The 27,262-nt window shown below is 42.2% G+C and overlaps 1 protein-coding gene across 2 annotated transcripts in view; it reads right to left on the bottom strand.

The window, feature by feature from the left end:
* The window catches only part of MLIP (muscular LMNA interacting protein), a 114,056-nt gene extending 88,009 nt beyond the window's left edge, over positions 1-26,047 (bottom strand). The window contains exon 1 of one of the 2 annotated variants that reach the window (XM_075049310.1): positions 26,007-26,047. In XM_075049310.1, the coding sequence (XP_074905411.1) occupies positions 26,007-26,012 (6 nt within the window). In that variant the 5' untranslated portion in view covers positions 26,013-26,047. Of the gene's footprint in view, positions 1-24,574; positions 24,781-26,006 lie in introns of those variants that run through there. The other variant, XM_075049309.1, reaches the window with a different exon arrangement.
* Positions 26,048-27,262: the final 1,215 nt, after the last annotated feature.

Here is a 27,262-nt window from a genome sequence, read left to right as displayed (position 1 = left end):
ACTTGAGATAAATGCTTGTATGTCCCTACCCTAACCCAGCTATTCTCTATGCACTGTGCCACCAAGGACCGTATGGGCAGCTGCCGTGTGAATGCTTATTCACTTACAGCTTGGCTTTAACTGTCAAAACTGACATGGCTGTGGATTTACTCCTGTGGTTTGTGCCCTCCCCTTAAATACTTTTTTCTCCTTACATGGCTATTGTCTCCACTTCTGTAATGTTGAATGGAATTTAATCACCAAAGGCAAGGATTTGAATGCACGGGCTCTGCTTGGGAAAGACCGTGCTGGGAAGCCCTTCAGCACTCTGGGAAGTCCCATACCCCATCAACGCCCCCACCAGCCCTCCGAGGCACACGGCTGCTCTCCACTGCCATTAGCAAAGGTTTGGGACTTTTGTCCCAACTGTCCCTACCGTTTGCCAGTAGCGTGCATGATGCTAAGCCATTGTGTTCATAAGGATCAGGTTGGGAAGGCAGACAAAAATAAAGATGTCTTTCCAAGACTTCCCTTTGGGTATGTGAATTAAATAAATGTAGATACCTTTTTACAGAGGCAGGGTGGGGGTGCGCAGGGAGGAGAAGGCAGCCAGCTTCATGGTCTTACGCACATTTAGGGTCAAGTGGAGGTACAGAATTTTCTAGAAAGCCTGGAATAACTCCACATCAGCTTTCAGTAAAACTGATTTTTTTTTTTTAATAAGGTCTGACCATAGCAAACTGCTGCTAACATTTATATATATACACATATTTCCACTTCACACTACTTAACTTCAGGCAATTGCTCAGTTGAGCCAGCTTGATTTGCAGAACCCATAATCCAACAAGCAACATGACTGAGAGAAGCAGCAGCTCCTTTCCTAGTCTCCCCCCCCCCCCTTCTCACTGTACCTGCAGGCACAGCTCTCCTCTGGCCCGACTCCTTGTCTGCAGGTGATGTGGGTTTGTCTCCTTCGTGCAAATGTCCAGCTGTTTGCATTTCCTTAAGTAATGTAGATTTTTCTTCTGAAGAATTGTTTCCTCCGCAAGAAACAGTCTACTAAAAGAAAGTGCTGCCAATGACTCCTGATTTCATCCCATTAAGCATGAATCACGAAGGAAATCAGGCGAATCCTAGGCCAGGTGCAATGAGGCAGAGTATCTGGTTAAGTCATACAGCTACAAAATGGGTTCATCTCCTATTGGTACCATGGCCGATATCTTTGATAAATCTCATGGATTTCATTCCTGCCTCTGTCACTATATGGCCTTAGGCAGGTCACAATTCAGCTTACCCTTGCATAACATGTTTGATTTTTTCTTGCTGGGGAGGCTTCAGGTTTGTAGAGTACATCACTCTTGGTGATGCAGCACAGCATGGATATGCACATTAAGAAGGTCTATCTGGTGAGATGTAACCCAGTCCCTCTCCCTTCCTACAAAAGAATGTCCTTACTTCTTTATTTGTAGACAGAGTGCCTTGTAAAGTTACTCTTGTTTAAACGAGAAAAGCTACTCTTTCTGTAAAGATTTTAAGTTGCAAGATACTTTTTTCTAGAATTGAATTGTTCTGCATTATGATTTTCTAACAGAAATGAAAACTAGATGAGAACAATCAACTGGCTCCTCTGTTGCTGTAATTCCAGTAAATTCTTGCAAGAAATTATGCAAAGTTCCTGCATAATTTTACTGCTTCAATTCATGTTCAATAGAGTATATACACTATGGAGTTAAGTGAAATTCAAGCAATGAGAGTGGGACATTTCCACATACTTCTGTCCCTCAGTTTCATGAGAAAGGAGTAGAAAAGTTCCCTGCAGCCCAAGTGAAACTTTCATTGATTCTTTGAAGGAAGATGGACTGACTGGTCCAATCTGTGAATACATACTAGTTGAGTATATTGAATCACCTTCTGACAAATTCCTACTGGGAGAAAAGCATTTACTAAGTATAAGTAATTCATCCCATTAGTATAAAGACCTTTTCTGCATATTTCTTAATTCTATTTTCCCAAAACAGAATAGTTTCGAAGAAGAAAACAGGTAGTTCCTTTTATCACACAGCCAATTTCTTTCTGAACGTGTGATTGCCCTCTCTCAGGACATGTCATGCCCCCTCACATTTTTTTCTTTCCTGACTAATAACTACTAAAACATAGAGATCATCCTGAATTTACAAATACAGCAAAGAGAGTAGCCTTCCGGGACTATTCTCTTTGATAAGAAAATAAAGGAATATACAAACTGCGTGCGTCAATCCCATTGCAGTAGTGATGCCTAAATGGCAGTGTTCCCTACCAGGAAGGGGTTATGGTTATTACAACTCGGAAACTGCAGTACTTAAATTCACATAATTAACAGTACAAATTGAATGCTTTCCTAATCATTTTATCCTTTATTGTTCAAGTGAGAAAGATGAGCAGAGCCTTGTTAGCTTGCCAAATGTGCCAGAAAGAATATTCAGGACGTAGTAGAATATTTAACCAGGTTATGTGAAAGAATGACTTAGGAAAACACAAAAGAAAGACAAAGTGTGTAAGATAATAAATGCCGCTGGCATACTTAACATGCTGAAGTCCTCTCAGACTGAAACCCCCTGTGCTATCCATCAAAAAGAGTGGCTCTTAAAATAGCCTAACACTTTTCGCAGGAGTAGGAATATCACTGGCTATTTCTTGGGACTTTGCCCAGATTTCAGTCTACATCTTCTCTGCATTTTCACTTGTGTGTATCTTGAACTTCCCATCTAAAATTTTGGTGTGTCAGCTGATACCTCTGTTCCACACCAAAGATAACTCTAAGCAATGAATGAAATAATTTGAAAGGCAATAAAATAGCATTTCAATAACCTGAAAAGCCTAAGTTTTTGCAGACTTAAATTTCCTGTACAGATAGTTAAGGAAATGTATGTACTTACCACATCTACATTTGTGCTTGTTCAAGGCTGCATTATGGTCAAAGGAGAGAGAAAAGGCACTTCTTAAAAAATTATTAATTTCACCATAAGATTGACATCTAAACTACATCAGAGAATAATGCCCAGAAGTCCCTGTTTCCTTCCACTGACTACAACAGGAGTCTAGATGACCTGTTCAGATGTAAATGCAGCTGTCTAAACTCAGGAGAGGTGAATCACTACCTATTGACTAGCCATGTGAACTAAAATAAGAATTTCTAAATTTCTGACTTCAGGGAATGAAGATAGGGTAATTAAAGCAAGATCAGACTCTAAATTAGTAGGAGAAAAAGGATTGTAACTCAGGGCCTACCCACTCTCCTCTCTTTGATTATTCCTCAAGACTAGCAAGTAGAATATTGAAATCTCCTGTAGGTCTCAAACTCCTAGAGCTTGACTTCCACATCCAAAGTTCACAGCATAGGTCCTAAATAAACTTAAAATGGTACTCTGACAATTTCTTTGCAATTTCTGTATTGAAATCTCATGCTGGCACCTGAAATTTCTGTGGGAAGGAATGCTGAAATGCCAGAACAACCAAGACACAGGCATGAATGTCTTTTTTGTTTGTTTTCATAAAGCATAGCACAAGAATGCCAGAAAGCACCACTAGAAACTAAATGTCATTTGCAGTTAGTTACAGAAACTGCAAAGCCAGGGTAAGTCAAATGCTAGAGGTTATTGAATATTTGCTTATTGGCTCCGTCTAGGATGGTTTATGTCCTTGGATCAATTTTCCTCTCCTATCTTTTCACTGGAAAATAGTTAAAATCAAAATACTATTTCCAATTACCTACTGGAATCAACCACTATGTATTTGGCATAAGGATCAGGAAAGACTTGACATCAAAAGGGCAACATCAGTCGCAAGGCAGTATGATGGTGCCAGTGTGCAGTATGACAGCAACAGATTCCTCAGCCATCAGGGAGATCAAATTTTTGGAATTTATTTGAGATGGCAAGCTCTCAGCTAAAGGCACACCACCCAGGCATTTGCAAAATGAGGCTCACTATCTGCCTGGTACAGGGACCAGCTCCTCTCCTCCCCTGACCCTGGGATCACCTCTTATTCTCAAACCCACTGCACACCATGTGCTTGTGAGGATAACATTTACCTGCCACCTTGCTTTAGTTAAAGGAGCAAAGTGTTTTTTTCACCTTGCCTTAGGTTTTTTTTGTGTTCTCTTTTCCTCCCTTTTCCTAGCTGCCAAACATAAACAACATAGCAGTAATCAAAATGTTCTGGGTGACCTTTTAAGACCCACTGTGCTGGGAACCCTCTTTATAGTCCAAATGAAACACTTACATCATCCCAGGAATGGGCTCTCTTGAGAATATAGACAATTTCACAAAAAAAGTGTGGGCACACCATGATGTCAGGCATTAAGGAAAAAAAAAAGGTTTAAGATTATTTAATCGGATGAAATTGCCTTGCCATTTCTTTCTCTACTGCAGAAGCACCTTAGCTAGTGCCCAAAGGGTCTGACTACCACCTGCTCAAAGGGTGTCTGAGGAAGGACAGCAAGTAAAATACACTTTACCAGCCTGTTACCTGGTGAATGATTTCCTAAAGCACAGTTGTTTCCCAGGGTTATGTATATTCCTTCTTCCCTAGTGAATGACTTCACTAAGAGTGATATTGATCCGACCAAATGCAAAGGTGTCCAGAACAGAAATCTGCATCTGAGTTGTGCTCTCTTTGTATGCAATAGAGAGAAATCGGCACTTCTGCGATGCAGTTCATCCTACTCAAAGTGAAATGTCTAATATGGATCAGATTAATTAATCATGCTCTACAATTCCTATGCTTGTTTTTTTTAATTGACTTCAGAAGAAACTCAGATGAGTTTCTCACTCAGATGTACATTAGACATCTAAGAAGGGATATGAATCCTGTCTAAGCAACTTTAATTGGACCATTCATGCACAAGATTCCCTATAAACATGAGCCAGTGGTACCTAGAGCAAGACTATGCCTAGTGCAATATTGTGTAGAAAAGCAGATATGTATAGTTTTCACTACAATGTCATGGATTCTTGGTATAAGACCAAAATTGCCATGAAGCACCACACAAATTTATCATACAATCAAAACTGGTAGGGTTTCATATGACACATAATTACATTATAAAACTCACTGCCTCAGGAAGTTCCAGATCCCAAGAAGAAAAACAGTTCAAAACCCAAGAAAATACATCCACAGTGAATAGATCCACTCATTTACACTAAGGCCAGGAGGAATAGGAAGGGCAAGAATATCTATTCCTTTCCCCATGACTTTTTTCCTTAAGCATGAACTGCAGGCAACAGTCGGGGACAGGACACTGGGCGAGATGGACCTCCAATTAAGTCAGTATGTCAATTCTTATTTTCTGACCTAATATTGCCAGCACTTTTCTGACGGCAGTGAGCCAAGCAAGGAATATTATAACGCTGCCTCACACATACTATTTTTCCTAGGATTACCAAATACAGGTTAAACCTTAATTTTACACTGGGAAACACACTCAAAGCACAAACACAAAATGTAAGCCATTTGTGTTTTGGGTTTGTGTGGCGGGTTTTGGTAGCGGGGGAGGGACCGCAGGGCCGGCTCCTGTGAGAAGCTGCCAGAAGCTTCCCCGGCTCCGAGTCGGACCCGCCGCTGGCCCAGGCCGAGCCCGTCAGTGACGGCGGTAGCGCCTCTGGGAGAACAGAGTTCAGAAGGGGAAAAAACCTGCCGGGAGTGAGGGGATGGGAATGGGAGAGGAACCCCTGTGCAGATCCCGAGGGGAGTGAGGAAGGAGGGGAGGAGGAGCGGGGGAGGAGGGGATGCCCCTGCAGCCCGTGGGGAGACCAGACGGCAGGCTGTCCCCCCCCAGCCCAGGGAGGGGAGCGGGGGAGCAGATGCCCACCTGCAGCCCGGGGAGAGAGGAGCCCACGCCGGAGCAGGGGGATGGATGCCCCCCAAGATGGCCAAGACTCCAGGGGAAGCCCGCAATGGAGCAGGCTGTGCCTGGAGGACTGCAGCCCGCGGAAGGGACCCATGTTGGAGAAGTTTGTGAAGAACTGCAGCCCATGGGAAGGACCCATGCTGGAGAAGTTCATAGAGGACTGTCTCCCATGGGAGGGACCCCATGCTGGTGCAGGGGCCGAGTGAGGAGTCCTCCCCCTGAGGAGGAAGGAGCGGCAGAGACAAGGGGTGAGGAACTGACCCCAACCCCCATTCCCTGCGCCGCCGGGGGGAGGAGGGAGAGAAAACCGGGAGTGGGGGTGAGCTGGGAAGGAGGGAGGGGTGGGGGGAAGGTGTTCTGAGGTTTGGTTTTACTTCTCAGTATCCTTGTTTTTATTTGATTGGTAGTAAAGTGATTTTGTTTCTTCCCCAAATTGGGCCTGTCTTCTGCCCGTGACCATAAGTGCTGAGTGATCCCTCCCTGCCCTTGTCTCAACCCACGAGCCTTCCTTTATATTTTCTCCTCATCCCACCGGGGCCAGGAGGGGGAGGAGTGAGTGAGCAGCTTCGGGCTTAAACCACGACAATCACCCCACCTGCTTTTACAATCCTACTTTGAAACATTTGTGCTTGATCCAATTCTCTGTTCGTGGTACATTATTTCAGTACAGATATTTACTGGTGAGGACAGTAAGTGTAGGAGTCAAACACTTACTTGACATTATCCATTCTGTTTGTCATCAATATGACTCATCAGCAGTAGTCTCGTCTTCCATCCTTTTGGGCAAGGTTGAGAAATTGCTAAGAATAGCAGCAGAACTTGACTGCAGAGTGTTTTTCTGAGGAACTCAAATCTTAGACTGTGACTAATACTGCTAATTGAATTTTTACCTCCATCTTGTTAAGGGGAGAAAACAAACAGTAAGAGATAAGGCTGCTTTTTATAATGCTTCTTTCTACTGCATTGTCCCTTTCTTATCATTTCAAGGCAGTGAAATACCAAACCATTACACAAAACCCTCTCCTAAAACCCCTGCAACTATTCTTCCAGAGAATCAGACACATGGGGATTTCCCAATAACAATCTGGAGCTCAGTGGTGAGCTATCATTGCAATACAAAATAGCACATAAGCTCTGACCTGTTTGCGATAAAACATATTTCACGTATGGCATATTCTTTTTCTTTTCTCCTCCTCCCAACCCCTCCTCCTCCTTTTCTTTTAAATTAGCCACCAGGGTAACTACAGTATTTCAGCAGTGACTGTTGCTACGCATAACCAAATCTGAACTCTCATGTCAAACTGAAATGGGCACATATTGTTCGCATTAAATACTTCTAGGTGACTGAGAGAAGTATGTTAGGGAAGAATATTTGTCATATTAAGCTAAGACACTCTCTTTTGAGCCCTTTTAAATCAGGTCTACAGAAAAAAACCCTGAAAACTCCAAATAAGCACAAGAATCCTAAAAATACTTTCCACTAAGTACCGTTCCATTCATCCCATACCAATCCAGGGAGCAATGAATTACTGTTATCTCTCAGTACAATCAGTGTAAATTAATTATTTCAAAACTGGGTAGAAATAGACTCGCCCAAACAGGAATGTTCAAATCCTGCTAAAATCAGGAAATAGTTACAGCAATTTACAAGAAAATCCTTCCAAAACCCCACCAAATTTCCTGTTTGTTCGTTTCCCCAGATTTTGCCTGTGTTTACTGCAGCCAAGCCTGTATAGAGAGCCCATAAGAACAGACAGCACCAGGAGCAGAGAATATTTCAATATGCAAGCTGGCTGGCTAGGGTAAACCTGTGCTCAGTAGTGGCAAGCTTTAGAAAAATATTTGAAGTTTTAGTGTTTGGGGTTTTGTTGTTGTTTTTTTTTAATCAAACCAGGATGGGATATAATCAAAACTGGCTGCATTTGTAGAAAGGGAGCCACATGAAGCTAAGCACTATCAAGTAACAGTGTGAGTGCTTTTTCTAATGGCAAATACAGTCAGCGCTTACATTCATCTCTGTATTAGCAGCCAATAACACAGCGCTTACAACAGTCATTGCCATGGAGTTACCAAATTTTTCAACCGCAAACTCTGATCCCTGTGGAGATTAAATCACAGAAGCAATCCAAACAAAATCAGCGGAGTGCTTCTAATGAAGTGTGTGCATAGATCCGCACAAAGTCATAGCCCCAAGTATTTAACAGACAGGAATCAGGCTGGTAACCAGATGCCAAAAAAACAAATAATATGTCAGCAATGAAAGACTAATACCAGTCAGTCTGTTGTTGCTGTAAGTGACAGAAGACAACTGAAAAGAAAATAAAGGAACCAAAACACAACCTTGTGAGATCCCACAAACAATCAGGGCAACTGCACAATCTAATTTATGTTATCTGCTATTGCTATGGGTTTCTTAATGCTGAAAAAAAGTGAGGTTATGCCTAGACTCAAATAAAGAACCAACCACGGGACTGAAGAGTGCTGCAAAGCTGTGAAAGGACAATTCTTGTTATTATGCCCAAAGCTCCCATCAATCTGGAGCAGAGTGGCTGCCTCACATGCCTGGTGTGCAGCAAGCTAGAGTGACACAAATACTGTAAACACTTCAAAAGACACGGGAGAACAAGAGGTCAACCAAAAATGTGACATATTGCCTGGTGCTGATGAGTGAGAAGGCAACCCTGGCACTAAAAGAACAGCAGCAAAGGAGGATTGTCTGTAGATACTAGGGAGATGTTAAAGACGGAAATAATAATAGCAAAATAAATCAAGCAAAGAGCTGAAGCATTCTCACTTGAAGATATGATGGAAAGTATCACTCCTGGCTTCCTGAGCAGAAATATATCTTCTAGTTACACAACCATCCTGGGATATAAATTCTTCTTTATACTTATCCATATCTGTTTATATAGATCAACATAAAATCATTTGGGTAAGACTGAGTAACAAGTGCAGTCAAGTGCTTTATATAAAATTGTTGGAGGGAAATCAAAATCTTGTTTACAGTTCAGCTAGGCTCAGCTATGGGAGTCAAAGGCAAAACTAGTTTGTACAGAAAGAAAAGAGTTGTCCCTAATATCAGTATCAACCCACGTGGAAAGCTGTGCTAATGAAGCCAGCAAGCAAATGCAACAGCAGGAAGGTTTTGGTCTCCTTACTGAAATCCCTTATCCTGCAATATGTGAAAAACCACAACTAAACTTTTTCTTGGAAGAGGCTTATAAGTGTCTAGTGGGGAATTAACAGATGTTGGGAGGTTAATGTGAAATGTTGTTATAAACACATTAGCATATGGAGTTTCTCCCGCTAAGCCATGCTTACCTGCCACTTACAGGTGTTCTGGCAAGCAATCAGTGAATTCTACACAATTATTTACCAAAAGTGTGAGGAAACTTAGTATCAGGTGCAAATGATGAAGTATTAGATCGATCGATAAAAAGCAGCTATTCACTTAACACATGTCAATTATTAAAAGGATAAGATTTCATATTCAGCCCATCACATGTCCTATTTTTTGCTCTCTTTCTCTATTCCCATGTTTCTTGAACTTTTTTTATTTACACTTATTTATTTAATTCTCACTCCCACCTTCTTTTAGTGGTTTTACTTCTTTTTTCAATAGTAATTCTATTTTTTCCTTTTCTTTAATTTCTCCCATTTCTGACACCTATTACTTTTTCTCTACCTTCTCATAATGATTTTTAGAACTCCCAACATCTCCTGTCTTACTACCTCCTTTCTTCCCAAGCCTTGTCTAATGTGTGCATTACAACTACGTCTGTAACCTGCAGTGCAGTACTAAAAAAGTTAGTGGTGTACATCACATCGCTGGCACTTCAGCCAGATTAATTCAACTACTAACGCTGCGATTTTCACATTTTGCCACAGCACCGCTGAGTATGAAGACCCCCCCCCAGACTCACCCCACTTTTTCCTTTACCAGTACTTTTCCCTACAGCACTGATTTCACTGGCCTGCACAGGGTGGGAGTAAATCGGTAGAGCTAAGTCCCATTGCCTCAGGAAACAACCAAGCGCTGATGCTCCCACCAAAACCAATTTAGCAATTCAAAATAGCCCTTATGCCTCAAAAGTGCTCCTAGGTTCAACTTTTCAACTCCTCCTCCTCCTTTCAATGTCCAGCCCTTTTCAGCATCTGCAAACCCACACGTGCCTGAATTTGGGGACTAAAACGTCCTAAGGTACCTATGCTACCAGTACTGCTTGTCCAAAGGTGCTACTGCCTTGGCTCAGCTCAACATCAAGGTGCTCACCTCGCTCCCAAAGCCAGCCTGTGATCACGTATCGCAGACCCACATCTCCTGATAGGCAACATGCAATGCTCAGGAAAAACAAAGACGCCACATTACGAAACCAGGCGGCGCGGTGCAAAGGCATTTCCAACAGCGTAGCATTGCTGTTCAGCTGGAGGAGGGCAGAAGGGGATGAAACATCATGCTAATGGACCAAAAAAGTAAGCTTAACCGGTGAGAATATAAAGAAAAAAATTTGAAAAGTAAGCGGCTGTTGCAAATAACCTTCACTGAAAAATAAATGGTTGTTCTGTGTCTATTTTTAAATATTAAAAAGTAGCTTTCAATTTCTTTGTGGGTTAATAGTTCCAAATACCCTAAGTACTCGCCATGCCACATAATACCTCCCTAGTCATTTCAGTCATTTTCTAAATAACTGACATAGCTAACAGTCAGAAATGTACTAGCTGATGATTTTTCTCTAACTCAGATATGTTCATTGCTTTAAAATGAAAGCAACAGCAAAGAAAACATTTTAAATTTATGATATAATTACAGTTTTAAAACGTCATTAAAACATACTTCATTTTCCAGCACAAAAACCACATATAAATTGTAATTTGTGGCAATAACTTCCTGTTTATAAAATCCACATATTTAAAATTACAAACATTTAATTAGAGAACTATTTATTGAATTCAAGAATACAACAAATGTTGGGATGTTTAGTCATGAATTAGAGGGGAAAAAATGAGCTGTTTACAGTCTCCTGAAGATTGTTTCAAGATCACATGAAATAGTGCTTTTCCCATATATTCAATAGGAGCTTAAAATAAACATCTGAACTTTACAAAGAATTCATATGAAGAATTTAGTGTACAATAGCATGTGCAGCGTGTTCTGGAGACAAGAGTAGTCATTGGTTACATATTTGCTCCTAACCTTCAGCTAAGAGGCCCTGATGTAGATGATTCATGGGTAAAATTGGAACATACATCATATAAACTTAGAATATTAGTAATGCTAATGATGATGCAAAGATTATTAATACTTATGCGATGATTTTAGAGTCTCCATTGATTTCCAAAACAACCATTTTGAATCCCGAATATTATCCAACTCACTTTACTTTCAATAAGTTGAAGTACTAAAATCTTTCTCCCAATTTCTACCATCCCCCAGATAAAAAAAGAAAATGTGGCTAGGACACGTCCCAGCATGGCTGGATTCTTTCAGAAGAAGGCACAGCCACACTCTGAACAAGTCTTGGTCTCTTCTTTTGAGAGCAAAAGCTGCTGCACTGAACTCAGAACCACCTAATAATGCCTCAAAATACCTTTGGGTTCAGCTTCAAAAGTGAAAGCTGGTTTACAAAACAGCTTATCAGCTCCCTTCACATTTTCTGCTACAAATGCTGTCCCATACCTGCACAGCCAAATAAAAAAATACTGTTCTTCATGGTTTGGCATCTGTTCTGCTGCAGGGCAGTATTTCAGGCATGCCACACAGATCATCGCTTTACCTAATATAGTCTATATGTGAGAAACGTACACAGGTAAGTAACAACAGATTTACTGGGAAATTGTCATCTGCTCACTCAGACATTGATTGAAATGGGTTATCTGCTTTTGAAGGGACTTAAATATTTGGGGCATCATTGACTAACCCTCTAAATCATTTACATGCAATGAATATTTGATAAATTCTTGGACTACACACGTAAGCTGCTGGATAGCCATTTAGGAATTGTACCCTCACAGACATTAAAAATAAGGTAACTACAGGATAAGACTATGATATATCTCTGCACTTACAAAGGAAGACAAACAACTATTGAACTAAATTACTGCTACCCTGAGATAGGTCAGTGAGATAATTACTGGTAACTATTTACATTTTATGCAAAAGCTGTTATTTCAAAGATAGTTCCACTATTGGAACAAATTGTTCTTGTTTAAGAAGTCTGAAAGAAGACAACTGAAATACTTAAATCCTCTCCTGCGCCATTAATGGAGGAACATCTAAATCTGTAAGATTTTGTACAAGAAATAGCAATAAAAACAGAACTCAGGAACATTAACTGCAACATTATAAGACAAAATTTCATAGACAAATAATATTTTACTAGATATCTACAATACACAACAAAAATAAGACTATATAAGTAATTCTGTTCTTAAGAGCATTTCCTATCAAGAAAGTTGTGGATAAATCAGAAAAAAGATGCTTTCAGAATACTAAGGTCAACATTTCAAATGAGTTTAAAAGTTCTGAATTTTAAGGAGTATATAATATTGATTTTTACACCATTGTATATTCTGAAAATCAACATCAACGTGTGTCAAAGCACATCTTGACACCGCAGTGCCTGGCCTTACAGCCCTCCTAAGCTTTACACTGCAGAGAGCATCAGGAAATTCATTTCCAGACTTTTTCATGACACTCACATCTGCAATACTCGAGCACTTCACAGAGGCACTAACACAGTGTTCCTAGGAAGTCAAGTGGTCTGATCTTTTCTGCTTCTAAAAAAATGACTAATATCCACAAATTTTGCTGGTTTTGAGACACAACTTTAACTTGTCCCTAGTAATTTTGACAGTGCCACCCACGCCCCTTCCCGCCAGCGGGTAATTTCTGAGAGCACTTTGCAGTGTGCAGAACCGTTTTCTGAATTCATCCCTTTGACTGCCTTTGTGTGGGAGGGTAAAAATGCCAAGTTTCCTTCTCTTTGGACATCTCAACCATTTGACTTACATTTTCTCGTATATGTCAGGAAGCACATGTTCTGAAAAATGCAAAAATATTCAATTGGAAACAGAAGGATGAAATATTAGGTTTTATTTTACTGTATTTTACTTACCATTGAGGGTAACTGCTCTTTTGTTCTGATCACATCATATCCTGATGTAGCTGGTGGTGGCAATTCCTAAGCACAACCACCATTTGAGAAGAAAGAAATAGCCCATAATCCTGTTATTGACTTTTATGTCATAACACTTATGAATAAAATAGAGGGAAAATTAAATTTCCTCAGATAATCCTAATTTCCAAACTTTAAAGTGCATTTTTTCAGATGTAGATTCTTAGAAGCCATAAATACTGGAGCCCCTAAAACCCCCAGGCAATCCATCACACGATGCAGCACTGTGTCACTGCAAGTCATTGGCGAGGTTTGCAACCTTAGAGCCCCTCAGTCCTGACTTCTGCTCCTTAGAAACTGGGAGGAACTGAAGGCTGACTTCATTACAGGAATAATTTATCTTTGTAACCCTGCAGCACATACACTTTCTTTCACAGAAAAAGACACTATAAACTAGGATACCTTGCTATTAAAAAAAAAACAACCAACCAACCAAAAATCTTTCTTAGATTTAGCTACTTTTCTTATCACAAATAAACCACTGAGAGTTTCTTGGGATTTTTTTTTTATATGCAAATATCATTGTCAGTTCACCTAATAGATTGTAAATAACTTAACTATAATGAAAGCTGCTGTATTTTCAACTAAGACCAGTTTCATGACATTAGTGAAAACATTATCCACTAAAGAAAAACAGAGCGAGAGAGACAAATCATGTCCTTTTCTCTGCTGGGATTTAAAATACAAATACTTTGCATTTTGCTCTTGTTGTCTCAGACTGAAAGAGAGAGCCCAGTTTTGGCTCAGGAGCTTTGCTAAGAATTACCATCTCTTTGTTTGATTATCACTTAGTTCAGCTGATGTCTGGCTTTTGATTTGGATGTATTTCAAGGTGCATTTACTAAAGGATATTACATTACTTAGTTCTTGCTTCAGGCTGAAAAATCTAATGATTTTTTTCTAGTGTGTTTGTTATACAAAATCATCACCAACAGCTATATTTATAAGCAGTAAAATGATGATAAATGTGCTGTCAGTAACTTTTCGTGAGATGTACAGAACCACTATGAAAACAATTTTAAATCTATTCAACAGGGAAAAAAAATTTTGATGGCTTTTTCCAGAATCTTCAATTTTAAGTCATTCAAGTGAATCCAAATCATTTATTTCATATTATTTAAAAACATAGCATTAAAAATTCCTATAATTTTCCCATGTTTGATTTCCAATTTTCTTCATGATCAAGATAAGAAACATGAAATAGCAAAGACAGAATGGTAATGATTGGATTTCTGTCCCATAGAGACAAATGTGAAATTGTTTTTTGGATTTCTGTAAATATATCAGTTCTGGAGTATGAATATATTCATTTGTACAATCCAAGATATAAAAAGCTTTGGCCTGCTGCTTTCGGCTTTTCAGAATCCTGAACAAACTAAAAGCTGTTGAGCAAAATTAATTTTTCACCTAAATTCAGAAATCTGCTTTTGTCCCTTTTCCTCAAGAATGGATCTTCATTAGTTCAATCTATATTTAATTAATCCTTTTAAGCTTACCAGCTAGGGATGAATATAGGAAAAACACCATCAAAAAGTACTTTGCAGTATGTACTATATGTCACCATCAGTCCTTTGGAAAAAGCTACCAGTTAACTCTCAACAATGAAGAACTTAATGCAGAAAGGTTCCCTGTATGACCATCACATTCAATCAAGATCACTCTTGTCTTAAAACAACATCATCATATAGATCTGATGACAGGATGACCACTGCCAAAATGTAAGATGCAGTTTTTGCTACTGGACAAGACATCTGATAGTTCAGCTATCAATTCCACGATAAACATTAAAAAATTAGATGTGAGCAAAAATTTCATGTGAAAACGCAGAATCGTTGTGGAAAGCCTTCTACTTCTGAAGACACGTTGGCGTGCAGATTTGGCTGTGCAGTATTGTGTCTGCTGCGATGGCATTTGCAGGGCTTTATTACAGTAACTCCCGTGCCTCGGCACACCAGAACGTGCTCCCTGGACTCTCTCCACTTGGCCTGACACAGCATTTCCCTCCTAGAAAGGCAGGGAAGGCTGCAGATTGCCTACTACAGCACTTAGCATGCAATGTGGTGGGTCGATAAGCTGGCACACTTCTTTTTTCCTGCCATAGACAGTCTTCTGTCTATGGCAGGAAAAGAGTTGCAGCTCTGCTCCCTTGATACAATGGGACTTAGACAATTAGGGTAGTAGTGCTCGCCTATAAAGGAGAAACAACAGGAATCAGAGGTTGTGGATGGTCCTAGAAACTAAGGACCACCAGGCATTGCTCCGTTTTCCATCCTGTTAGGAAGCAGTAGGTACTCACCATTTGCCTGCAGGACAAACTCTCTCCACACATAGGTTGCATTTCTTCAACCTGCCTTTGCTAACATCAGTGCAGCAGGCTATATATTTAAAAAGTGAAATATAAGCCACCCTATTCCCACTTCTCCTCATCCAATGGAATCTTCTCCTCAAGGAGAGATGAAAAAAACCCAAACATCACTTGACAGAGATTTGATGCATTAGAGTTTCTTTAATAGTCAACAGTACATTATATGACCAAATTTTTTATAAAAAGAGAGACAAAAAGTAACCACTGCCTGCCTTAGGAGAAAACTTTTGATAAAATGCTCTGATCAAATTAATTCACTTTTTGGAGGAATATCAATGAAGTTATTGTTCATTGCTGCCATGACACCAGTCTTATTTCAAAGACAAGCAGAAAAAACAAATGCCCTAATATTTCAATAATTTTCCTTTGAAAGACTTAGTTTTTTCTGGGTAAGTTAGTGCATAAGGTGTTCAGACTCAATGTCTAAAATGCATTTAGGAAACTTATTTTGAGATGCAATCCTTAATTACCAGCCTTTAAGTAGAATCTGATGGTGTATCCAGGGAGGCAATATGGGCAAAACATACTGAAATGTTATGCAATTCATAGTTGATACAAAGCAAACATGGAAGTATCTTATTGCTTGTCTGCCTGTTGCCCTCAAAGTCTAGCTCAGTTAACATCCACCTTCTTTCTCCTTTTCATTAATCACTTCTTTCCTTTTATTCTGTTCATTTTCAAGTAGCTCTGTTTCCAAGAATTCATATCAAAGTAACAGATTTAATGCCACTGCTGTATTATGGAGTGCTTTCAGAATTCAAAGGACAGTGAGTTGAAAGCAGTATGTTTATATGCAAGAATGAGGAGGTCTTGATGATAAGTACAGTCTCATTGTGTATCCATGTTAAAAGTGTTAAAGGTGTCTTGCAGATGGAAAAAGCTGTTAGCATGCTTCGTGACAAATGCAGTAGTGCAGCTTCAAAATCGAAGCATGAAAGAAATGTTGTTTGGAAGGGACCTCCAGAGGTTATCCACTCCAGCAACCGGCTCAAAGTAAGACTACTGCCAAAGCAAGGTCAAGCCAGCCATGGCTTCATATAGTTAAGTCCTGAAAATTTCCCAGGGTGGGTAGTCCACAAATTCCCTGGTTGTTCCAGTGCTGCCCTACGCTTCTAACGAAGGAGCTTTTCCTAGTGTCCATCCCAAATTTCAGTGTTAGCAGCAGCAATGGACAGTGAACATCTTCCCAAGTATCACTCATAATTCACTCCCACATTCCTGAGGAATATCTTTTGAAAACACATGATTTTTCTGAATAATAGTCTCTATATCCAAACTTATTTCTGGAAATTTCAAGCGACATGGTGGTATCATTCAGAGAAGTACCAAACCAGCGCCCCACCACAGACCAATCTTCCAATTCAACTGAATTCAGGAGAGTTCCAGTGCCTAGAAACATTTCCCAGAACTGTTTTAATTCATCAGCAGGGGCTGTCTCTCCATGCTAATACTCCTCTTTTTGCTGCCTCCCCCAAAATGCAATCATCTGAATTGCCCTGCATGACTTTGATGCAGCTGTTGATCCAGCTGTTACAGGGGCCTTTATCTTTTCTCACCCCAAAAAGTTAAAATATACAATTGCTACTTGTTCCTAACAAGCCTCTTTTACCATCACATTCAAGTCCCTGCAGGAATCTGCTGCCCTCCTCTTCAGAATCCCTGCGCGAGTTTGCCTGGTAATGGTTCACGTAACCTCCAACCAAAAACCGCGCTGCTGACATCTCTCCAGGATAGCTCTTTTCCCACTGATGCAACCAAAGTCTACCTCAAGCATTCCAGCAGCGCCTCTGTATGACTGGCATTAGGTTGAAGAAAAGGCAGCATAAGCTCAAGTAAGGCGAGAGCTAAGCGACAGCATTAGAAAGGAGGGCAGACCAGGATTCAGTGCTTCCCACTTGCTTTGGTCCTGTTTAATGTCACATCAACGATGCTAAAAATATGCTGCTACTTGCTGCCTCCAAGTTTATTCCTTCCTCCTCCGTGATCGCTTGCTGGAGTAATCCTTGCCTCCGGAGTGCCAGGCAGGAATGCCTCAACTCTAGGTATGGAAGAGGAAACACTGATCCTCTAGCTGGGCTGCTGTCTCGGCCATCTTCTACCTGCACAGCGAGATGTGATTGCCTCCATGCTAGGATCTTATCAGTTTCTTGCTGTAGCCACTACGAAGCCTCAGTCCTGATCTTCAAAGCTCAGGGATATTTGAAAGTGTCTCCCATGACCAATCCTTTTAGCTGAGGCTGCTGTAATTTGGGACAAGGTAGCACAAGATACCTTAAGTGTGGCAACTCACCCAGCCAAACTCAGCTGCATGACAGAAGCCCCCAGAGGAGGTCACAAACGACCTCCAGAGCAAGAAATAAAGCTTTCCTCTTAGATAAACAGGAATCATTTAAATGTATACACGCATAAAATCTTCTCTGACTCTGTAGTAAGTATGTGTGCTTGTTTAGTTTCATATGCTATGCTACAGATGAGCATGATGCTCATACTTCAGTACTGAATCATCAAACTGAGGAATGGATTCAGGCAGGCAATGTATTTTTAGGAGTTTCTTTTTTGGGTAGGTGTGTTCTTAGAGGAGGCAGAAATAGAAAAGTCAAGGTGTAAAGTATACCAGTTAAGAAAGAGGATTTAAACAAAAAAGTCTCATTTTACCTCTCACCTTTACGCTCTCATCTGAATCACGTGAACTGGCAGCCTGGCAGCCACCAGCCTGTCCTCTGTTATGGGAGAGAACAGGCAAAGAGGATGAAGGGTTTGTATCTAGCAGTCCTCCGTATATGTGCCACTGGCATTCTCACAGAGCATAACCTGCTGAAGCACCTATACGTTCTGCACTTGGAGCTGTACCGCTGTATTTCACGTTCTCTGAATCTCTGCCATCCTCGCCCACAGTGATTGTCACCTCCTCTCTCTGCAGAAAAAGAAGATGCCCGGCTGACCTCAGCAGTGCTGTTCCGTGATCTTACACCGCTGTCCTGGCTAGACGTGTACAAGCGTGCAGACCCCGAGGGATGTGAGATACCTGATGCACGAGGAACCTGTGGACCTGCCCCTCTCCAGACTCCAATGCCAGTTGCTCCCCTTGAGCAGCAAGCACGTCCCCCCCATCTCACCCTTTCCAGGCTCGCTTCCCCCACCCACCGCAGGGAATCTGGAAGGGCATTTGCTTGTGGACACCGGGAGGTGAGGCTCAAGGGCTGGTGTGTCACAGAGGCATGAGCACAGTTCCTCTCCGATGCCGTGGGCAGAAGCGACCGCTCTGCCGTTACTCAACTGTCGAGATTGCTGCTGTTGCCAAAGATGATCCTGTTGTCCGGGCGTTTGACTCCCTGTATCTGCACGAGGAAACACTTGCTGGGGATTTGCAGGGACAGCCTGAGCCTGGAGGCTGGGCTGCCGTCTCTGCTTCTCTGACGCCAGCCCTCACCAGCACAAGAGCCAGGGTGATCTGGTAGAAGAGGTCCCCATGGGGGTTGAGCTGGTAGAAGAGGTCCCCATGGGGGTTGAGCTGGTAGAAGAGGTCCCCATAGGGGGTGATCGTACCCGCCACCTCCTGCCATGCCCACCCCACCATGCTCTCCTCCTCTTCCCTTCGGCTCTTGAAACAACCCTTCCCGTCCCATACTCACTTCTCGCCTGGTCTACACACAGTCAAATCAACAATTAAACCTGCAAGCAAGGCCAGTCATCACCATATTAGTCACCGGCCTCCATTCTGTTTGGGTTCCCTTAGGTTTGCAAACTTCAGGAACCGGGCCGTCTTCTCCCACCCTTCCCACAGAGAGGACCTGACCTTGACAGGACTCTTTCTGTGGGTACCAGTGTACAAAGATTAATCGTTGTTTCACTTGGGCGGGCTTGATTGGCACTGCCTCACTCTGTACGAGCTGTACCCACATACTGTTTGTGAAAAGCAAACACTAATGCTCTGAATGAAGTCCTGCAGCCCCTTCTTAGAGAGCACATCCTCTCATCCAAAAATGAACCTTAATGCCATTTCAAGCAGTGCATGGCATTCTTTCTGATTCATATATTCATTTGGTTTAATTTATTTTCTCCATATGACTGTTCTTTTCTTGATAGCTACTTAATGTAACAGGAAAGTAAAAGAACCCCTTATAAATGCAAACTGAAGTATGAAGATTGAAAGTTCCCTGTTAAACATACCAATGTAAACATTATTTTAAATGCAATACTTCATGTGCTGTATTTTCATGGGGAGAGAAGAGATCAAATAGGAAACAGACAAGTGTGAAGTATAATTAAAATAATTTCAAATAACAGAGGCAATACGCATTAACGGAGGAGGACTTCAGAATGTAAACAGACTATTTTGAGCCGACCTGTCGTTTCAATAGGGAAACTCTAGAATTACTCCGTCCTTCTGAGCTATGCTAAAACCAAAACTATGAAAAGGAAAATTGAGTCCATCTGCTTAGTCCAGTCTATTTTGTAGTGAGTCATTCTATTTTCCCATCACAAAATGGGAACTCCATTATCTTCCATTTCCACAGCCAGCTCCACACAAAGACTCTCTTCAGGATTCTGACCACCAAGGAGTCTTCCTCCAGGAAGCATGGACAAGAATTCTTTCACAATAAATTTCACAAATATTAAGTGAAATAGCCTGAAGTGGTAGAGAATTTTATATTATTTATCTCATCCACAGTAAGCAGTGAAAGTAAAGATACAATACTACTTAATAAAACTGTCTGTGAGGTTGTCCTCTATGGAGGTTATACTTTGTGCATGAACTGCTCTCTGTTTAATTGTCACACTGCAATCAGAGTATTTTCAGGACAATATAGACTTTGCTCTTTTGAAAACAGGTAGAAATATTTTTAACAAGGTATAAAACCCCAAGATTTGTCTCACATAAATATACCTAGGTCATAGAACTCTGACACTGTAGAAATAACTGAGAGGCGGTGGGATAGCTCGCGTGGCTATAGTGCTGCAATGGATGGACACGGGCTCTTCAGAAAGACAGAGCAGGGAAGATAAGGAGGAGAGGATCTTTCTGTGTGAAGCAGCAGCTCAAATGTGGGGAGCTCTTGTAGGGCCGGGTGAGCACTTGTGGGTCAGGATCAGAGGAGAGGTCAGTGGGGGTGACACCACGGTGGGACTGGGCTACGGACAGGACGACTGGGGTAAGAAAGCGGACAACGCTCCGCACAACAACTTCTTTAAACAACTCAAGGAAGTTATCTGGATCGCGGACCCTGTTTTTTACAAGAGACTTTAGCTTCCCTAACACCTGCTGGAGAACAAAAGGGCAGGATGCAAGCAATCTAGAGGATTTCTGGAGGGTGTCAAGGAGAGCTTCTTGATACAGGCACTGGACAGGCCGACCAGGATTGCGCACAGCTGGATCTGCTGTTCAGAAACAAGGGAGAAGTGGCTGGGGATGGGATACTCGGTGGCAGGCTTGGCTGTAGCCACTGTGAAGCTGGAGATCTTGGGGGGGACTGAGGAAGGCGAGTGCCAGAGCACAGACCCCGGGCTTTAGGAGAGCTGACTTTGGCTTATCCAGGAGCTGGTAAGTGGGAACCCATGGGCAGCACCTTGGAAACACAAGGAGCTTGGGAAAGCCATCATGTCTGTGAAAACAACCTCTTACATGTGCAAGACTGTCCATGCTGACGTTCGGGAAGACAAGCAGACTTACCAGGACACCAGCGGGGATCAACAGGGAGTTTGTAACTGAGCTGCAGTGCAAAAAAGCAGCACGGGAGGTGGAAGCAGGTACAGATAAGGCTGGGGTGACTCAGTGATGTCTTTCCCTCAGCCTTCACCAACAAGGTCTCCCAGACCTCCGTGCTCAGCAGCAGGGGTCAGAGAGGAGGAGAGCAACCAGCAGTAGATGAGGATCAAGGCAGGGATGACTTGAGTTAACTCCCCCCATACCTGCCTGTGGGTAGAACGTGGTTGGGAACAGCACTTGGATTTACCAAGGGGAAATCATATCAGACCAAACTGATTGCCTTCTATGATAAAGTGACTGGATTCGTGAACGAGGGGAGAGCAGAGGATGTCATTTACCCTGACGTGCCTCCAACACGGTCTCCCTCGGTATTCTCATGTCCATGCTAGGACGTGACAGCCTGGGTGGTGGACAAGGAGATGGCTAAAAAGGTGGCTGGATGATTGGGCTCAGACATTCATGGTTAATGCTTTGTACTCTTCTTGGAGGATAGTAACGAGTGCTGCAGGGCTCTGTCCTGAGACCTGTCCTGTTTAACATCTTCATCAATGACCCAGAGGAGGTGATGCAAGGCACTCCCCAGATTTGCAGGTAACAAACTGGGCCAAACTGGGCAGAGGAGTCCTGCCTGAGGGCAAGGCTGCCATTCAGAGGGGCCAGGCCAGGCGGAAGGAATGCGCCAACAGGAGCAATATGGAACTGGGAAGGGAGGGTCCTTGTCAGTGACCCAGGCTGGGGCCTGACTCCCTGGGGAACAGCTCTCCCAGGGCTCTTGGTGTGCAGCGAGTTGAGCCTGAGCCAGCAGCGGACCCTGGCAGCCGGGATGGCCAAGAGCATCCCGGGCTGCGCTAACAGAAGCACAACCAGTAGAGGAAGGGAAGGAATTATCCTCTTCTCCTCAGCACTCACTAGATTACATCTAGAATAGAGCATCCGATTTGGGGCCTCCAATAGTAGACTTGGAAAGATTGAAGCAAGTTCAGGGGAGACCACCAAGATGGTCAGGGCTGGAGCACTTGCTCTGTGAGGAGAGGCTGAAGGAGCTGAGCTTGTTCAGCGTGGAGAGGCATGGCTCCAGGGGGACCTAACAGCAGCCGCGGTCCCTGTGGGAGGTTATTGAGGAGTTGGACTCGGGGCTTTTTACAACTATGTGTGGCAGAAGGAAAGAGAAATAGGCAAAAATTGAAACAAGAGAGATTTTGACTTGATAAGAGGAGAAACGTTTTTCCTCATGAGGACAGCCCAGCGGTGGATGTTGCCTGGAGGTTGTGCAGTTTTCATGCTTGGAGGTTTTCAAGACCTGACAGGATAAAGCCCTGAGAAGCCCGGTCTGACCCCATAGTTGCTTTAAGCAGGAGGCTGGGCGAGAGACCTCCTGAGCTCCCTTTGCACCTGAGTTACCCTATGCTCCTATGAAACATACATCAAAAAAATAAAGTATCATCCAGTTATAGATATATAAAGTATCATCCAGTTTATAGGCTGTAATATCGAAAATGGATGCCTCATGGTGCCTATAATATGAAATAGTTTATATATTTGAAAATGGATGCCTCACGGTGCCTATAATATGAAATAGTTTATATATTTGCTAAACTGAAGTTAAATATGTGAAGAGACACCAACAATAACATGTACAAATAGTAGCTGTACCACAGATTGACACTGCTCCCATGCAGTGTTTGAGCATTGACCCGACCTGCATGTAACAAAGAGAAAAGGGCAGAATCAATAAAAGCCCAGGAGGTACAAAACCAGGGGGGGGGGAAAAAAAACGTGGGAGCAAAGTGAAATCCATCTAGCAATCGGAAAGAAAGGCATTAAGACTAAAGAGGCAAAAAGAGAGAGAGGTGGGACGGAGGGGAGGCGAGGGCTCAGCTGGAAGGGGACGGGGAAAGGGGTGGGAGGGCTGGCAGGGGGCCAGGGCATTCCTCCGCCGTCAGCAGAGCGACGTGAAACCCGCCGAGCCAGGGCCTCCTCCGTCCCCCTCGCCGAGCACCCGCAGGGATGTGACCCGCCGCTGCTAACGGGGGCTCTCTCCGCTCGACGCGTTCGGAGGATTCGGTTTTGAACAGCGGGTCACCTGGCACGGGTATTAACGTGGCTCCCATCAGCGGGGTTCCTGTTTGCTCCAGTTTGTCATTCTTAAAATTAGTAAATGATTGCACGCAGAGAAAGTCATCAGAAGATCGTTAGGGTTCCAAATGAAGCGTTCTGCATTTTGGAAAAGCCTCACTTAAGGATGCCTGCTCAATTCTTTTTGCATCAGGATGCAGTCCGCAATTAGATAATCATATTGCCTGATTACATTGCTATATATTTTCTCCGCACATGCACTAGAACAAAATTTCAAAGGATTCCTTTGAAAGCTTTCCTGAAGCTTTTGTGGATTTTACAACTGTTCTTAATTTTGAAGAGTTTTCCTTATATTTTATATATCAACCACAAATTCAAAATGAGGTCTAAAGTATTAATTCATTAATGAGAAAATGAACAAGTAAAACTTTAGATAATAGTCATATCATAACTTCATGCTGAAGCTCTAGCAATGCTCTTTTGGATATTACTCTTTAGATAAATACTTCTTTTCATAAAAAAAGAAAAGGTACTTTAAGGCGAGGTTATTACTTTCAGTTTCAGCACTTCCCTTATTTCCTACCCCACACACCTTGCCTTGGTGAAGTTGTATTTAAAACTATTAACTAATACACAAGCTTGCCAAGTCTCACTTAACTGAGGCTAGCAGAGGCAAAGGTTGTGATTAAACAAGAGCAAACACTGGCCCACCATGAAACCAAAGCAACCGAGTACCACCACTATCTAAGATAAGTGCTAAAAAATTTCAGTGCTCGTTTTTTTCTTAACAAAAGTGATGGCCACCTTTCTTCACAGCTTTGCAAAGCCAAGAATAAACTGCCCTTCTTGTGGTATCAAGAAAATAACCTTGTTAATGCAAGGCAAATTATGAATTGCTTTTCAAGCCTACGCTAATTAAGAAGAAGCTGTGTTTTGACTGTTTCCACTTTCTCTTAATAATTTGGTTTGGTCACACCTCTTTTCAGTAAGCTCCAGACACAGGCGAACAATTTCTTCTGCCATTTACTGATCTAAAGTTATGGAAAATAATGCACAAAGACATGAAATAGTCCCTCAAGAAAAATCCAAGAAAACCACAGACTATTAGCTATCAGTCTGGGTTATAATAACAAGTCAACATTGAACTAGATTTCAGTTCTTGCACTTCACATGCACACAACATGCATTCACAAATCTCTGTAATTTCCACAGAAATGTACCGTCATAATGAATTTAACATACATGAATGAGTTTTAATCTTCAAGGTCAGTGGTTAAAGGAAGCCAGGAAATACCCCTACAAAGCACAACAGATGATTTCCCTTTCCTTCTTATTATTAAATTAAAAATAATTTTCAAAAATCAACATTTCTCAACATATCTTACCGTTTGCTTTTCCTCTAAAGCTTCTCTTCCTGATACTTTTCTTTCATGTTTTCCTAACTCCATTTCCCAGGGGAAAGAAAAAAAAAACCAAACCCTAATGTCCTAAACAGAAGTGACCTGACTACATGTTAGATATCCCTGTACTTTTGGAGTTGGGAGAGAGAATGAATACCAGGCAGTGCTGTGGTGATTTCTGGTCAGCGTGCGTTTCCATTTATAGCCGTTGAAAATCCACAAATAGAAGCGTGGAGAGAGGGCAGGCAGCTGCCTCCGATAACAATAAACGTTGGTTTGGCATCACAGCAAATTGTTCAGGAGGGATTTTGGTTACCAGCCCCATTCACTCCCCCCTCGCTCCCTCTACCCCAAAAGCTCAAACTGAAAAAGTCCACAAAAATAAATAGCTACGTCCTGGTAGCGCTAACTTGTGTTCACAGAGATTATTAAGCAAGTAGAACGACAAATATGATTAGCTGGCACCACATGTTATGTAGAGACAGAAAGCGTATGAACGATAAATTAAAATGGTGCTTTAGCATGACTATTGATCTTTCCCTGTTGAGTGTTTGGGACTGAACTATGTTAATATATGCTTATGCAGAGTGTGCTCTCCTTTTCTAATATGGGAACACAACATCTTCTTGGATTTTTGAAATGCAGAAAGAATTGCAAAACTTTCAGCAGGCACTATGAGCACCCCTAAATACAAGAAATGAATGGTAAACATCTAAAATGGAGTTAATACCCATACTGGTGGTTGTGGAGCCTGTTAGTTGACTGTATAAGAATAACCTGGCTCTGGTTCACGACGATAAAGTCAGGAGGCCAATATTAGAAACTGCAGCACTGGGGGAACCTCTCGGTGGCTCTGCTGTGGATGCCAAGGTTTATAACACACCCTCCGGTTGCCACATCAACTGGGCTCTTGCTGTCTCGGGGGTGATTCACACACAAGGCTGGTTCTACATGTACCAGCAAGGGAATGGGAAGCATGATGACACAGAATCACCCAGAAAACGTTTGCTACTGTTAAACAAGAATGTAAAGAAAACACACATCCTTTCCCTCTCTTCCTCTCCACATATTGGTAAAAGAAGACTCTTCTAAAAGAAATATATAGATAAATAAATAACTAACTATAAAACCCTTTTTCAGCTATCATTTTCCAATTGTCTTTGTAGAAATGACAGCCAAAACTTGGCACACTCCTTTCTGCTCTGCTTGTTTCTTGATAGATGCTATACTCAGGTGATCTTTAGAGCCTTGGATAGGAAGAAAAGGCAGTCAAAGAAGTCATCACACAACAGTCTACACATACGAAAAGTTGACCAAAAAAACCCAACCCCTTAGAGTATTCCTGTTCTGAAACATTCTTCAGAGCAAAGAAGAAGTTACTGCAGTGACAGTTATTTCTCTTTAGTCTTTCTTTTACCTTCATTTTCAGAAGTGTAAGGCAGCCAGCAGAAGGGTAAATGTGGCCAGGCAAACACAAAGAACCAGTCAAATCTACAAGGGCTGCCACAGTAGAGGGAATAAATATGAGCTTGATGTCACAAGAGTAAAAATACACCCCACTGCATCTCCTGGAAATACTGGGGTACAAGGAACACGAGTAAGCAACATAATACCCAGAGGAAAGCTCTAGTTCTCTTCATCAAGAAGGCAAACAGTAATAAGAAGTTTGTATCTCCAAAAACTTTTCTGTGAGGCTGAAACTTATCCCTGTGGCAAGGGACTTGCATAATGCCTTTGCACCACTTAACATCCTCAAAGGAGGACTTCAGTGGGATCCAAAAAGCAGCTTACATTACGCTGCTGTTTACATTCCTGACCATTCCTGCGGCACAGGTGAAAAAACCTGAAGCACCTCCGCTCCCATTACCCTGCCCATTTGCAATGGTCTTAAATCACAGATGCCCTGGTTTCAAATCACAGATACCCTGGTTTCAGCTGGGACAGAGTTAATTTTCTTTCTAGTACCTGGTATAGTGTTTTGTCTTGGATTCAGTATGAGAAGAACGTTGATAACGTACTGATGTTTTCAGTTGTTCCCAAGTAGCGTTTAGACTGAGTCAAGGATTTTTCAGCTTCTCATGCCCAGCCAGCAAGAAGGCTGGAGGGGCACAAGGAGTTGGGAGGGGACACAGCCAGGGCAGCTGACCCAAACTGGCCAAAGGGGTATTCCATACCATGGGACGTCATGCCCAGTATATAAACTGGGGGGAGTTGGCCTGGGGGGATCACTGCTTGGGAACAAACTGGCCATCAGTCAGTGAGTGGTGAGCAATTGCACTGTGCATCACTTGTTTTGTGTATTCCAATTCTTTCATTATTATTATTGTCGTTTTGTTATTGTTATTATTATCACTATTAGTTTCTTCCTTTCTGTTCTATTAAACTGTTCTTATCTCAACCTACGAGTTTTACTTTTTTTTCCCTGATTCTGTCCCCCATCCCACTGGATGGGGGGGAGAGTGAGTGAGTGGCTGCGTGGTGCCGAGTCACTGGCTGGGGTTAAACCACGACAACAGACAAGGACCGGAGCGTCTCAGGTGGGCACGTTCAGCTGCGCGTGCTCGGTGCGCTCCCCAGCCCTGTCCCACCGGTGGCTGGATACCTGGGCTGTCTGCAGGCTCCCAAACAGCAGCTCCCAGGGCAGTTGTTCCCTCCTTGTGCTGCGGAACAGAT

Source organism: Buteo buteo, chromosome 17 (assembly GCF_964188355.1).
Source record: "Buteo buteo chromosome 17, bButBut1.hap1.1, whole genome shotgun sequence".
Classification (NCBI taxonomy): Eukaryota; Metazoa; Chordata; class Aves; order Accipitriformes; family Accipitridae; genus Buteo; species Buteo buteo.
This window is presented reverse-complemented; position numbering and strand designations above follow the sequence as displayed.